Source organism: Trachinotus anak, unplaced genomic scaffold (assembly GCF_046630095.1).
Source record: "Trachinotus anak isolate AG129_WGS33_773 ecotype Australia unplaced genomic scaffold, CSIRO_AGI_Tana_v1 ptg000020l, whole genome shotgun sequence".
NCBI lineage: Eukaryota > Metazoa > Chordata > Actinopteri > Carangiformes > Carangidae > Trachinotus > Trachinotus anak.
This window is the reverse complement of record NW_027273871.1, coordinates 7,358,976-7,372,140: the sequence shown is the minus strand read 5'-3', so window position 1 is coordinate 7,372,140 and position 13,165 is coordinate 7,358,976. Positions and strand designations below refer to the sequence as shown.

At 43.0% G+C, this 13,165-nt stretch overlaps 1 protein-coding gene across 1 annotated transcript in view; it reads left to right on the top strand.

Moving 5' to 3' along the window:
* Window positions 1-13,165, top strand: part of wwc1 (WW and C2 domain containing 1) — a 42,372-nt gene that overhangs the window by 14,885 nt on the left and 14,322 nt on the right. The window contains exons 4-9 of the mRNA XM_071506046.1: window positions 659-735; window positions 1,527-1,606; window positions 5,579-5,708; window positions 10,015-10,161; window positions 10,274-10,344; window positions 10,497-10,742. Of these exons, the coding sequence (XP_071362147.1) occupies window positions 659-735; window positions 1,527-1,606; window positions 5,579-5,708; window positions 10,015-10,161; window positions 10,274-10,344; window positions 10,497-10,742 (751 nt within the window). The remainder of the gene's footprint in view (window positions 1-658; window positions 736-1,526; window positions 1,607-5,578; window positions 5,709-10,014; window positions 10,162-10,273; window positions 10,345-10,496; window positions 10,743-13,165) is intronic.

The following is a 13,165-nucleotide window of genomic DNA, read 5'->3' as shown; positions in this document are numbered from 1 at the left end:
CTGAGGGAGGAGAAAGCCCAGTTTGTTTTACATTTAGTGAGGAAACAAAAAAACAAGGGAGGAAGTTCCACCTGGACAAGCAGGTGGTCCTGATGCAAATACTGCCCACGGCCGAGGGAACAGATTCCACAGGAAAAATTATGTTTTTTTTAAGTAGAAAAGTTAATTATCACAAGTTAATTATCACAATTAAAAAACCTGTATAAAATAATGTAAAATTATTATTATTATTATTTTATTTTTTTTAAAATAATAATAAGATAAAATGACAGAACAGACGTGTCAGTCAGTGAAAATACTTTCAGGTTTGCTGTATATTTAGACAGAAACTGTGTCATTGCAACACTCTGACTGCAGTGACCTTTGACCTTTGAGGGAACAGAGAATATGAGGAGGGAAGAAAAACTTTGGAGGTTTTGTTTGCGTCCTTTTCTCAGATACTTTCTCCGACAGCAGTTGTAAAGATGAACCTTTGATCCCTGTTGATGGTTTTCAGAGATGCTCAGAGGAGAGAAAAAAGGTCCTTAACATCAGAGCGGGTGAAGCTTTCTCTTTTGTGAGGATGTACTTTCTCTCTCAAGCCTTAACAGGAAAAATAAGTCCATATTATAAGGTGCAGTTTTTTAACACCTCTTTTTTTCTCTTACCTGTTCTGCAGTGAATTCCAGATCATCCACCTCCAGCAAGTACGACCCAGACATCCTGAAAGCAGAGATAACCACGGCCAAAAGTCGGGTACGTTTTGACCACACCACCATGCTTGGATTGGATTGAGACCTGATCCACCAAACATAAATGTGTCTTTTCAGGGCTGCAGCTGACCATGATGTTCATCATAAATTAATGTCTGTCCTTGAATAAATTAATCATTTAATGAATATAATTTCAGAAAAAAGTGAAAAATTGGCCTAAAACACAAAGTTTACATTGATCAAACAGAGAAAAGCACCCAATCTTTAGATCTGAGAAGCTGGAATCAGAGCTAATGACTGAATGATCAATACTGTTGCTCATTTCTAATGCTGATTGTTTAAATATCATTTCAAATTTTCTCGATGGAGATATTCACACATCTTAGGTGCAGGTGCGTTGGAAAGTCTCACTTCAGTCTTGAAAAGAAGAATATACTGCACTCTGCTCTTGCTCAGCATCGTAATGTATTGATCATCCTAACATTTCAGTCTCTTTAGACCTTCATCAGAAGTATTTCAAACAGTTCTTACAACCATGATCTTAAATAGATAACTCTCCACCCATCCTGGCACAGACCTGTTACACAACTATCTAAGATGGTTGTAAGAACTGTTCTGACAAAGGTCCAGAGAGACCGAAATGTTAGGATGATCAATAAGTTGTGATGCTGAGCAGAGCCCCCCCCCCCTTCCAGCTCTGCATCTGTTTGCGTGTTTCATCTCAGTCTCTGGGTTTTGACTGATTTAGTTCCTTAATCACCATGAACACACACAGACACACACACACAGACTCTGACAGTTTCTCTCTTCCTCCCTCTTGTCCCTGCGTCTCAGGTGAACAAGCTGAAGCGGGACCTGGCCTGTATGAAGCAGGAGCTCCAGTACAAAGAACAAGGCTTCGAGACACTCAAGGAGTAAGTGCTGCATCCTGACGTCTGCACACAAACACCAACACGCTTCACCCACAGGATTTGCCCAGGGGGTGTTTGTGCTTCGAATGTGCTCTCAGGTTCACTTCTGGCAGCTCTCCCGTCCCTCCTCCTCCAGCGTGATCCTTGCTGAAGGGCTCATTGACAGGTGTATTTGTTGATACTTGACTCTGGGTTTCCATCCTCGCACTGCAGGCGACCACCAGCCCTCCCAATTTAATCTGACGAGCAAAGCAAGATGCTCAGAGTCTGAGTTGAATAACAAGTGGAAGTGTCTCCACAGCTTCTCTGTCTGCCTGCAAAACACCTTTAACTTCAGTTCAGTGCAGAAAACTGTGACGTGTGTGATGGAGAGAGCTCTCGGAGTAACTCCTCAGCTGTCTCCTAAAGAATAATGCAGTATTGTTATATTTCTTTATTAGGAATTAGGCTTGGGTCACATCCAAAATGTAATATGTTGATACAGTCCAGCCCAGTATCATAATATTTGAATAATACAATAATAATAGTAATTCTTTATTATCAAATATGGGCCCAAAATTGTTTCATCAGTTTAAAAAAAAAAAAAAAAGGAAAGACAGTCAATAACAAATGAAAGTTCATTAAATGTTAGTTTTAAGTCAGTATTAAATGTCATTAAATATCAGGGCTTTTACTAGAGATTGTTTTCATCCTAGATTAATATGACTATTATTTTCTTAAACAATAATTAATACAATTGTCTCTAAAATGTCTGGTGTCTATAAAGAGCAACAACAGACCATAAATGAAGTGTTGTGGTGGCGCCCTGCCCTACAAATCATATTCTCCGGACATAAAGGAACACGTTCATTTAGTACGAGCCCCAACAAAAATCACATCATCATCATTTTCATATGAAATACAAAAATGACCTTTCCCACTGAAATCATGACTCATACTTCCTTGCATACAGTTCAGCCCCAGCACAAAATGACTGAATCTGGATGAAACTGCACTTAAATGTGGCTGTGGACTAAAAATCAATACAACAGTGGAGCAGTTTTTTATTTTAGCTGCCTCACAGTTCACAGAGCAGTGCAGGAGTAACACAAACCAAGTCCTGTCCTGTCGAATCACAGACCCGATGGAAGTAGAGATGGATGATGGGAATGGAGGGAAACGCGACGCTGCAGATCACGACTCGTTTCCGTTCTGGAGTCTGGTGTCCGGCAGGAGGATTTCATAACTGAGCTTTGGCCACGACGCCGACTTTTACTTTCTTTGTGTGGAAATCTTTTCACATTCCAGCTGATGTGGACAGACATTAGATAAAAGTTGGGAGTCATGTACAGGAGGCGGTGTGGGGGGGCGGCTGCAGTGACACTACATGTGCAGGGGAGTGGATGATATATTTCTCCTATTTGTAGATAAGACAAGACCTCAGTTATACTGCTGAGTGTTTTATAAAGAGTAAAAATCTTGATAAGAAAAGCCAACAAACGACACCAATCAGTACAGTGAAGAAGACCACTCTCTGATCCTGATCATTTATCTGTGACACCATCTCAGGGGGAGATGAAGGAGTTTGGACCTCCCGCCGGTTCAGCAGCATGTGCTCAGACACATGAGAAAATGTTGCTGGTTCGGCTGCAAGTTGTGCAGAAACCTGAGTGCAGTAAACGGCTGTTATCGCCTCAGTTATTGCTTCAGCACTATCACACATTCCATTCCATCATTAAACACTAACGCCTCTATAAACGCACCGAGGGAACAACAGCTCAGGAATGTGGATCTGAGAGAAAACACCCCATCTACCTGACCTATTTCTACACCTCAGGATATGAGGCGAGTTCAGTTCAGGAGCCGTCAGTCAGGAACGCTGATCTGAAAAAGACTCACTCATCTCCTTCTTGTTGTTTATCTCAACGGAGTGCTGTTTTTTTGTTTTTGAAACTCAACACGTTGGAAAGTCAACGTGCTGCTCCGCCGCCGCTGAAATTGAACAGGAATGTCCGGTCTGCAGCACAGAGAGAGTGTCAGGAGGATTAAAGAGTAGCTGAGGCAGAGCGATCGGACGGCATTCCTCTGCGACTTTCCTCTCCTGTTACAGTCATCAGACGCCATCAGCAACCAATCGCTGTTTGCAGAAATACGAATAGGCTTAGACTGGAATGCAGCCACACACTGATGAGATTTCACAGAATCCTGCTGCAGTTTTATGATGATTTCATTATACACACAACAGAAGAGTGACAATTAAATACAACATGGCCAAAAGTATGTGGACACCTCTACAGTATACTGAAGTGAGTGACAGTTGTATAATTAACAGTAGTGTAATATTGTCTGTGGCTCTAGAGAAGCTTTTTAAAATCAGGGCTACACGTGTGGAAATTTCCTGATGGCTCACCGGGGAATTAGTCCTGACCTCGGCGGCCCAGGTTTGAGTCCGGCCCGTGGCCCTTTGCTGTCTCTCTGTCACTGTGACTCCATTAAAAGCAAAAAGCCTGAAGCCTCATAGAGTGTGAAAGTCGTGGGCATCTACCAGGCAGAGAGGGTCTAACAGCTGCATCATGGGAAGTGCAGTACCCACTGTCTCTGGAGCTCGACCCGAGTGCAGGACTAAATCAGTGGGGGGAACCATTTTAAGAAAACAATATAGGGCAAAATATTGTTTTCATATTTCCTCGTTATCAGCCTCAAAAATCTAGTATCAGCTGGGCTTTAGTGTCCACATACCTTTGGCCATGTGTGCAGCACGTTCTGACGCTTATCAACAATATCAGAGATAAACAAGAGCACTGTTGAAAAAGGTTCAGCAGCAAGAAAGTAACAGTTTTTATTGATGTGTGAATTTTAGAAATCTGTATGAGTATCTTCAGGTCAAAGGTCATGATGCATTCACAGGTGGATTTGGTGTTTTGGGTGAGGACACTTCAGAGGAGCGGAACAGGAGCAGGGCTGGTTTTCAGGATAAAGAACAGTCCAATAAAAACACTTCTCCCAAATGTAAAATGCTCAATATCCTGTTGAACTTCGGTGTGACAGCAGTTAATTAAACACTAACGTCTCCCTCGCTGTGTGTTAAAGTAAAGTGATCATTGTGATTTTAATTATAAGAAAGTTCACAAACAGTTCTCACAAGTCCATGTTTGAGAAGGACTTAGAGAGGATTACTTGTTCTCTCTGCCTGTTACAGACAAGTGCCTCCCTCCCTCCCTCACTTCCTCATTCTCTCTGTACCTTGTTTTTTCTCTTTCTGTCAGAACCGCCCTCCCCCTCTTTCCCTCCCTGAAGAATGTGGAAGGACCTGTTATTCAGATGCATGCATGACTTGCTGATGACAGGGTTTACATAGCTGCTGCTGCCTCTCATGGCTGATTCCTGCAGCGTCTCCCTGCAGCCCAGTCCTCCCAGTCTGCCCACAGCTGAAAACAGGCTCTGCTCTGTGTTACCTGGAAGTGACGAGCTGAACAAACATTTGAGTTTGTACTCAGACTCATTGTACTTGACACAACATCTTCTCTGTTCACACTTAGCCAGCATAGTGTGGAGCCAGCTGAATGTGCTGCTGTGTCCAGGCTCTGATGCCCCACACACTGCTTCCACTGGTTTCCAGTCAGCGTTTGAGAATGAAGATGGAGCTGCCTGTTGCTCTAAATATTTTATAGGGCTCAATACAACACAATCAAAAAATGTTTTCCTTTAAAACTTGTTTCTTAATTTCAACAGTGTTTTCACAGAAACAGCAGAACAAGACCTTTATAGTGCAGCATGAACAACATCCTCATTCAGAGAAATCAGACTGTATTTCCTCAAATAAGTAAACAAGAGTGAAACAAGTAATTTATCCAAGGCCATCTCTTGGTGGCTGACAGTTTTAATTCCAGGGTATGAACAGTCTGAGAACATTGTGATAGGATGCTTGGCTGCTGCTGACCAAACTGACCTCCGTCCTCCTCTCTCTGTCTCTGTCTGACTCCCTCTGACCTCCAGGATCGACCAGAAGGTGTCCAACAGCCCGTATGGCTACAAGCTGCAGGAGGCGCAGGCCATCCTCAGTGAGGTCCGCTCCATCCGAGATGCCATCAGCTCAGGGGAGAAGGAGAAACAGGAGCTCATGCAGGTAAAATTTGATTTTTCATGTAGGAAACAAAGACTGATACTCAAGTTATTTCCCCTTTAATCCCAGAGAATAAGTAAACTGGTCCTGACCCGACACATGAGGCTGTGTCACGACTCAGATTGGGTCTGAAAATTTTACATATAAAGATTAATGTTCTCATTGTGGGGTATGTGACTTAGCTTGTGCCTTTGTCAAGCTTGAGAAAATAACCCTGATGATGTCATAGTGCTGATGGCTTGTTTAAGGCTCAGTTTCTGAATACAGACTGTGTGCATTTCTCTGTGGACTGAGGCTTTGATACTTTCACAGTGTTAATATAGAACCTAGACGTGCTTTATAATCACAAACACATGGACATCTACCTTCAGACTGTATGGACCTTTAAAACTGATAGAGCACCACTTTCAGACCCTACCAGCAGCTCATTTAGTCTGTAGAATGAGTAGAGTATCAGTCACACAGAGCTGTTGAACCTAATTCAAGCACAGCCTTCATTTTGTTCTAGTGATTAGACAAATGCTTCTAATCCCTCGTCTCAATTATCTAAACCTCCAACACGAGAGAAGTAAACTTTAGTCCAGATTTGTGATGCATGTAAAAGCTGAGCATTGTTTAAAAGCTGCTGGAGGCAGAAGGATGTCGAGTCGATCAGCTCCAGTATCAACTCCTCGACTGACAATAGAAGAAGGAAAGAGGAGACAGATAAACCACATACTGACACCTGATAGCGAGAGCCACGTGGAACAAGTCAGAAATCACAGCGAGGCCTCGTCACGATGTTCAGTTCTACAAACAGACAAAAGGATTAAATCTCACTTCAGTTGGGGAAAAAATGAATTGCAGTGATGAGTTTTACTTTGAAAGCAGAAGGTGTCTGCATTTTGTGTTGTCAGCAGCTGCCAGGCTGCTGCACCTACAGATCAGTAAAAGTAAAACGTGTTCTGTAGAAAATAGCTTGTTCTGTTCCTTTAAATTGTTCCTGCGACTGGGCAAATGTAATTCTTGTTAAATCTAACAGGTATAAAATGGTCTCTGAATACACAGAATGAAATGTGCCAAAGACCTTGACACCTCTGGATAACTCAGCTCAGGATGAACAGAGGCAGTGAAGGGACTGAGGCTGCAGTGAGGTACAGTGTGGAGCTCGTCTGACGAGGCTGTGGAAAGAAGTGACTTTTGCTGAAAAGCAAGAAAAGAAAATGAACAGTTTAATGAAATGAAGGAGTAAAAGGAAATAGGAGGCAGATGACTCTCAGGATAGAGTGTGCACGATTTAAAACACTTTATATAGCTGTGAGGTAAAAAGCCAGATGTACTAAAATCTATTTAGAGGCTCTGAGGAGCTGAGGCTGCAGGGAGGCAGGTGGTGTTTTAGTGTCGCCTCCCCATCGCTGTGATGACAGCCTGTCGAGGAGGAGGAGGAGGAGGAAGAGCGCTGTGTGATGAGTTTTCTGCAAAGTGAAAACAATTTAGCTGATGGCAGGAACATTTTTCAGCGACACAGTGTCATTTCCTTTGTAGCTCCTGTGGTGTGTGAGTCTTTGTGCCTCAGAGAAGTGTGTCTTTACTGGTGTTTCAGGTAGAAAGGCTGTTTATCACTTTCATTATTATAGAAAGGGACAAAAAAATGACATAAGTATAAATAAATAATTGATTACATCAATAAATGGAAAATAAAAACATTTTGGTAATGAAAAAATGTTAGTTCTGAATTTTTAATATTTATTTATGTTTTTGTGAATTTCTCCATTGATTTATATAAAGCAATGCAGAAATAAATTAATGTAGAAAAATATAAATAGATCTTGAAATGCATAAATAAATTCATGAATATATAAACAAACTGGATGAGGTCAGGTTTGTTGTTGTGCTTTCAGCATCAGTCTGTGTGAATTTCATTGAATGAATGAGTTCATGCTAACATGACTAATGTTAGGTTTGTGACACACTCGTTATTTTTTTGTTGCTGTGATGAATCGTTCAGCTCAGGTGTGATGAGTTCAGATGTGTTTGGGGCCGACAGGCAGAAGGTGTTTCTGCTTTGTGTCATATCCGCCCCCCCTCCCTGTGTTGTTGTGTTAACTCATCCATATTTCCACCATGGCTGCAGTGTGTATTAAAGTTGCATGATGGGACTTGGAGTGTGCTGTACTAGTCTGCATGAAGTTTGTCTGATGCACATTTTCAGCCTGTGATGCAACAACTGGAAAACAGCTGTTTATTGTTTGTGGTTGTTGGTCGATACCTGATAAATCATCATCATCACTCCTCCAGGTCCTGGTTTATTTTTCACAGTCCTATAAAACATTTTTACTGAGCTAACACCGCTGGTGTTGGACAAACAGGCGCTGCACGCCTGCGTCTGCAGTAAACAGATGATTCCAGCACTGTATTCTATCACTGCTTCAAACATTTCAGGCTCCAGCTGTAGAGAAAGGCCCCAGTGTGGACAGTACTCCAGCACACCCCCTCATACAAACCCCACAGATGTGTAACCAGGTTATCAGGGAAATCTGGCTGCAGATTGGTTTGGAAGTGGAGTGTGTTCAATAATACATAATCTGCTCTGTGCACTTGTCGCTGCCTCCCTCTCACGCTCCTCTCTCTCCCCCTGCCTCCCCTCTTACCATCTGCATCTGACAGCTCAGTCTAATGAAGTCTGTGAGATTGTCTGTTCATGTTTGTGTGTCTGTGTGCCTGTGTATCATGGTGGGGAGTGTGTATATGTTGTATGTACAGTGTGTACTTCTTCATGTTTTCTTAAGGTCAGAGAGAAGGACAGAGGAGCAGTGTGTTCTGACTGACAGCTTCAGTTCAGAGATGACATAATCAGCAGAATAATTTAACAAAGACACCAAACATTCGTTAGTTTCAACCCCACAAACGTAACTCATCAGGTGTGATGTCACATTTACACATGTACCAGAATCAGTTTGTTTATTTGTCACAACCATAATACACATTTCAGCACACATGGAATAATCACATTTAATATATATATGTATGTATGTATGTATGTATGTATATGTGTATATGTGTATATATATATGTATATATATATATATATATATATATGTCTGTCTATGTCTGCTTTCTGTACTTCTGGTTAGATGCCAAACTGCATTTCGATGCCTAAGTACCTGAACTATGGGCATTGACAATAAAGTTGAATCTAATCTAATCTAATTATACACAAGACACATTATACATGTGACATGAAAACATGAGCATTTTAAGATTAAAAAAGTGCTGATGCGACGGGTGTCCTTAATAAATAGGCAGTCAGTGGACACTTCATTATATATGAATGTATATATAGACAAATAACTGGTGACGTTATACTGTGCTGAACCTTGTCTTAAATATAAACTGTGTGGATTCACTCTACTGGAAAAACATGCTTTAAATCAGCAAATACTGAGTGAAAACTGCATTAGTCGAACCTGTAGTGAGAGGAAACACGGATGTGATGAGCAAACAGTAGATGATGTTTGAGTAATGAAATCTTTCAAAGATAAATTCAAACACCTATCTGTGGATCACTATCTGAGGACTCAGAGAGAAACAGAGGTTTTAAGAGAGTGTCATTTGAGACGCTGCATCATCAAAATACTGTAACACCAGTGTTATCATGGAGGTGGTGTGGTATTTTTTGCCCCATCTGAAGAACAAAGATAAGGTGAATTCCATAGCGGGCTTCAAAACCAACCGCAGAGTCGTATAAGATATTCATCACGGCCGTAAAGATGAAAGTGTCAGTGCGGCAGCTGTCGCCGCTGCTGCGTCGCTGTAACTCACGGGGGACATGCAGCAAACACAGAGGAGGTTGTGTTTTACATTTTACAGTTTAGTCCCTTTGAAGACGCTCTTTGCCCCGAGCAGCTCACACTGGATGAGTTAGATCGATGTCGATGCTTCGGCTCCACGACGATCAAAGAAAAGATTAGAGAGCGGCAGTTAAAAAATAAACAGCCTCAGTCACTGTGTGTCTTTTTTCTTTGATTATGAGGCAGATTTTCGATGTTTATGCAAAATGAGCAGCAGAGATACTGATTTCCTGACAAAGTGTAAGTAACACTGAATGTAAAAATATGTAAATCATGTTTGTGTTCAGATCTGACTGGGTTCTGACTCAGAGAAGGAAGAGTAGGGATTTTGACACAAACCAGGGCAGCGAGGGTTTGAAACAGTGTCACAGCCTCTGCTGCTGCTCCAGCTGCTGACTGTCAGAGCAGCGGGACGAGCTCCAAAAACTCCTGAGTCACATCGTCTCCTGCAGCCATGTTTGTCTGCTCTGTTCATCCAGAAACTGGCGGTGCTGAAGGACGGCTTCCAGCTGGACTCCGGCTCGCAGCAGGAGCTGTGGGGCAGCAGCCCCTCGCTCGCCAACTCTGAGCTGTCCATCCCCCGGCTCTACTCCGATGCCGGCTCTCAGACCGACATCCCCGCCGAGGTGAGTCCCAGAGAGAGCTTTCTTTGCCTTTCCACAGTAGTTGTGAATAATTTGTTTCCTCCACAGACTGATGTGTGTTAACATCATTGTGTAATTTTGTTTTTGTGATCAGTTCATAACCAGCACCAACAAACTGGCAGAGAAGGTTCGTCTGAGTCTGAAGTACGAGGAAGCCAAGAGAAGGTAGACATTACTCTGTCTGGACTGTGTGTGTGTGTGTGTGTGTGTGTGTGTGTGTGTGTGTGTGTGTGCGCGTGCGCGTGCGCGTGTGCGTGTTTGTGTGTGTGTGTGTATGTATTTCTGCACATTCACCCTCTCCCCTCTCGCTCTCACAGAATCGCCACCATCGAGGTGCAGATCGCCAAACTGGACAGTGAGGCGTGGCCGGGGCTGCTGGACCCCGAGCGAGATCGCCTCATCCTCATCAATGAGAAGGAGGAGCTGCTGAAGGAGCTGCAGTACGTCAGCCCCCGCCAGCGGCTGGAGCCCAATGACGCCGAGAAGCTGGAGTCCGAGAAGAAACGCCTGGAGAGAGACCTGCAGGCCGCCAGAGACAACCAGAGCAAGGCTCTGACTGAGAGGTGAGACACGTGTTTTAATCATTAACCTCCAAACTCCAGTATCCCTGTTACCTGCAAACCGTCCTCCATCAGGTTCTCACTGTGTATTTCAGAGTAGAGCACATGATTCCTGCTGCATCACAACTTCAGTCGAAAACTATTTTTCATGACTAGTCGAGAACCAGGATTAGTGTGTCATTTGAGGTCTATGGTCGGCTGTTTGCTTACAGTAGCCACAAATGTAAACAAACACAAAATAATAATAATAACGATGATAATGAACCATGGCTGACATTAGCTGATGTACAAACCAGTAACTTCTGGACCAGCCTCTCACAGAGGAGCAGTGTCACGAGGAGATTAGTGGAGGTGATCACAGCTGTCTGATGATGTGTCTGACCTTCTGCTGCTGCTTGACTCCCACCTCCAGATACATCAAACCTCCCTCTCCTCTCCTCTCCTCTCTCCTTTCCTCTCTCCTCTGATAAAGCTTGAAATTTACATAAAGCAGACAAACTTCACATGAACACAGTTTCTACTAAGAGTCAAGAGTCATAACGTCTCCCACCTAACGATGTTTTGATAACCAGGTGATGACACTCTCTACCAGTACTGAGTTACCTTGTAGTTACTTGGTAGTTACTGTAGCAGTCTGAGCCTGACGTGAAGAGAACACCTGGACTGTTGATGTAAAAGACGACCTCCCACTCTGTTGGTCTTTTTCTGAACAGCCCTCCTCCATAAACATATTTTCAAAAAGTTCTTCCTTTGATGAAACCACCTCAGGCCAAAGAGTGAATGTTTAGAAACCAACAAAGAGCGAGAGAGCATTTCATCCGAGCCCCAGACCAGGTTTGTTTTCTGTTGTTTTGCCAGTTAATTACCTTCAGCCACCTGCTGCAGCTTGTTAAGAGACTTTTATCATGTGAATCAGGTCTGTTGTTATATGAAAACTGGAGTTTCTCAAAATATGATTTTGATATAAAATGATAAATGTTTCCTCTATTCCTACTCTCCTTCACCTTCTTCTCTTGTTTCGTCCTTCGTGTCCTTTCCTAAATAGCGGCAACCCCTCCTCTCTAACAGGGCTCTTGTTGTTCTGCGTTCAGGTCAGACTCTACCTGAGCTCAGTCTCTCTTTGTGTCTTGTCTCCTGTTCCTGTAACCTGAGAGGCTGCGGAGCCCAGTCACAAAAGGAACCCCTTGTTAGTCCACCTACGCACCGTTCACCTGCTGACACAGGAAATATGCACACACACCTGAATTCAGCGTCTGCAGCTTCTGAAAATGTCAGACTCCGGATCCTTGAGCCCAACAAAGTCTTTAATTCTCTGTGGAGTTTTTGAAGGCTCCACACGGCCACACAAGTTGTTCTCAGGTCAAAATTTAATACAAAAGCTGCTTTGAAAACATCTTGAATTTACTTGAACTGAACAACTTTTTAAAACCTGTTGCGGGGCGGTATTTAGCTCAGTGGGTAGAGCACCCACCCCATGTGTTGAGGCTATAGTCCTCACTGCAGGCGGCCCCTGTTCCAATCCTGCTCCGAGCGGCCCTATCCTGTGTGTCATTCCCCCTCTCTCTGCCTCCCCATTTACTGTCTCTCTCAACTGCTCTATCAATAAAGGCATAAAGGCCAAAAAAAAAAAAAAAAAAAACCTGTTGCAAATGTTCTCCAAAAATTTGATCTGAATCCGATGTGTGTAAATTAATTTCCAGCACAGTCTGTCTGTCCGTCCCATTCTCATGGATATCTCAGTAACGCCTCAACAGAACTTCTTTACATTTGGCATGAACGTTCACTTGGACTCAAGGATGACCTGATTAGATTTTGGTGGTCAAAGGTCAAAGGTCAAGGTCGTGGTGACCTCACAAAACATGTTTTTGCCCTTGTGAACGCAGTATCTCAGTACCAACATGACAACACTTCTCCAACTACATGGGTCTTTTTTAGTCATATTGACCACTCAGAGGAACAATGGAGGCAGACACTGATGGCAATTCAGGGTTCAGTCTCTTGCCCAGTGACACTTCGACATGTGAACTGGAGGAGCTGGGAATTGAACCACCAGCACCACCTTCTGATTAATGGGCGACCCACTTTACTTCCTGAGCCACAGCACTAAGTACTTCATCATTCAATAAGTGCAAGGAGATCAGGTAAAGTCCAAACCCGAGACCTTGGACAGACAATGGGATCCTCCCCGACCCAGTTGGACAGTGGACCAGTGAAGACCTGATCAGTTCACTTCTTTTGATATTGATGCTGATGATCTAAAATGAATAAAACCTGGAATTATCTGATCAGAGAATAAATAAACACAACTTATGTTCATTCACAGTTTTCAATATGACAGATGTGAAAAATCATTGGACACAGACACATGGACAGTACAGAGGAAATAACGAGACAGGAAACACAAAGCTTTCTGTAATCTGGACCCC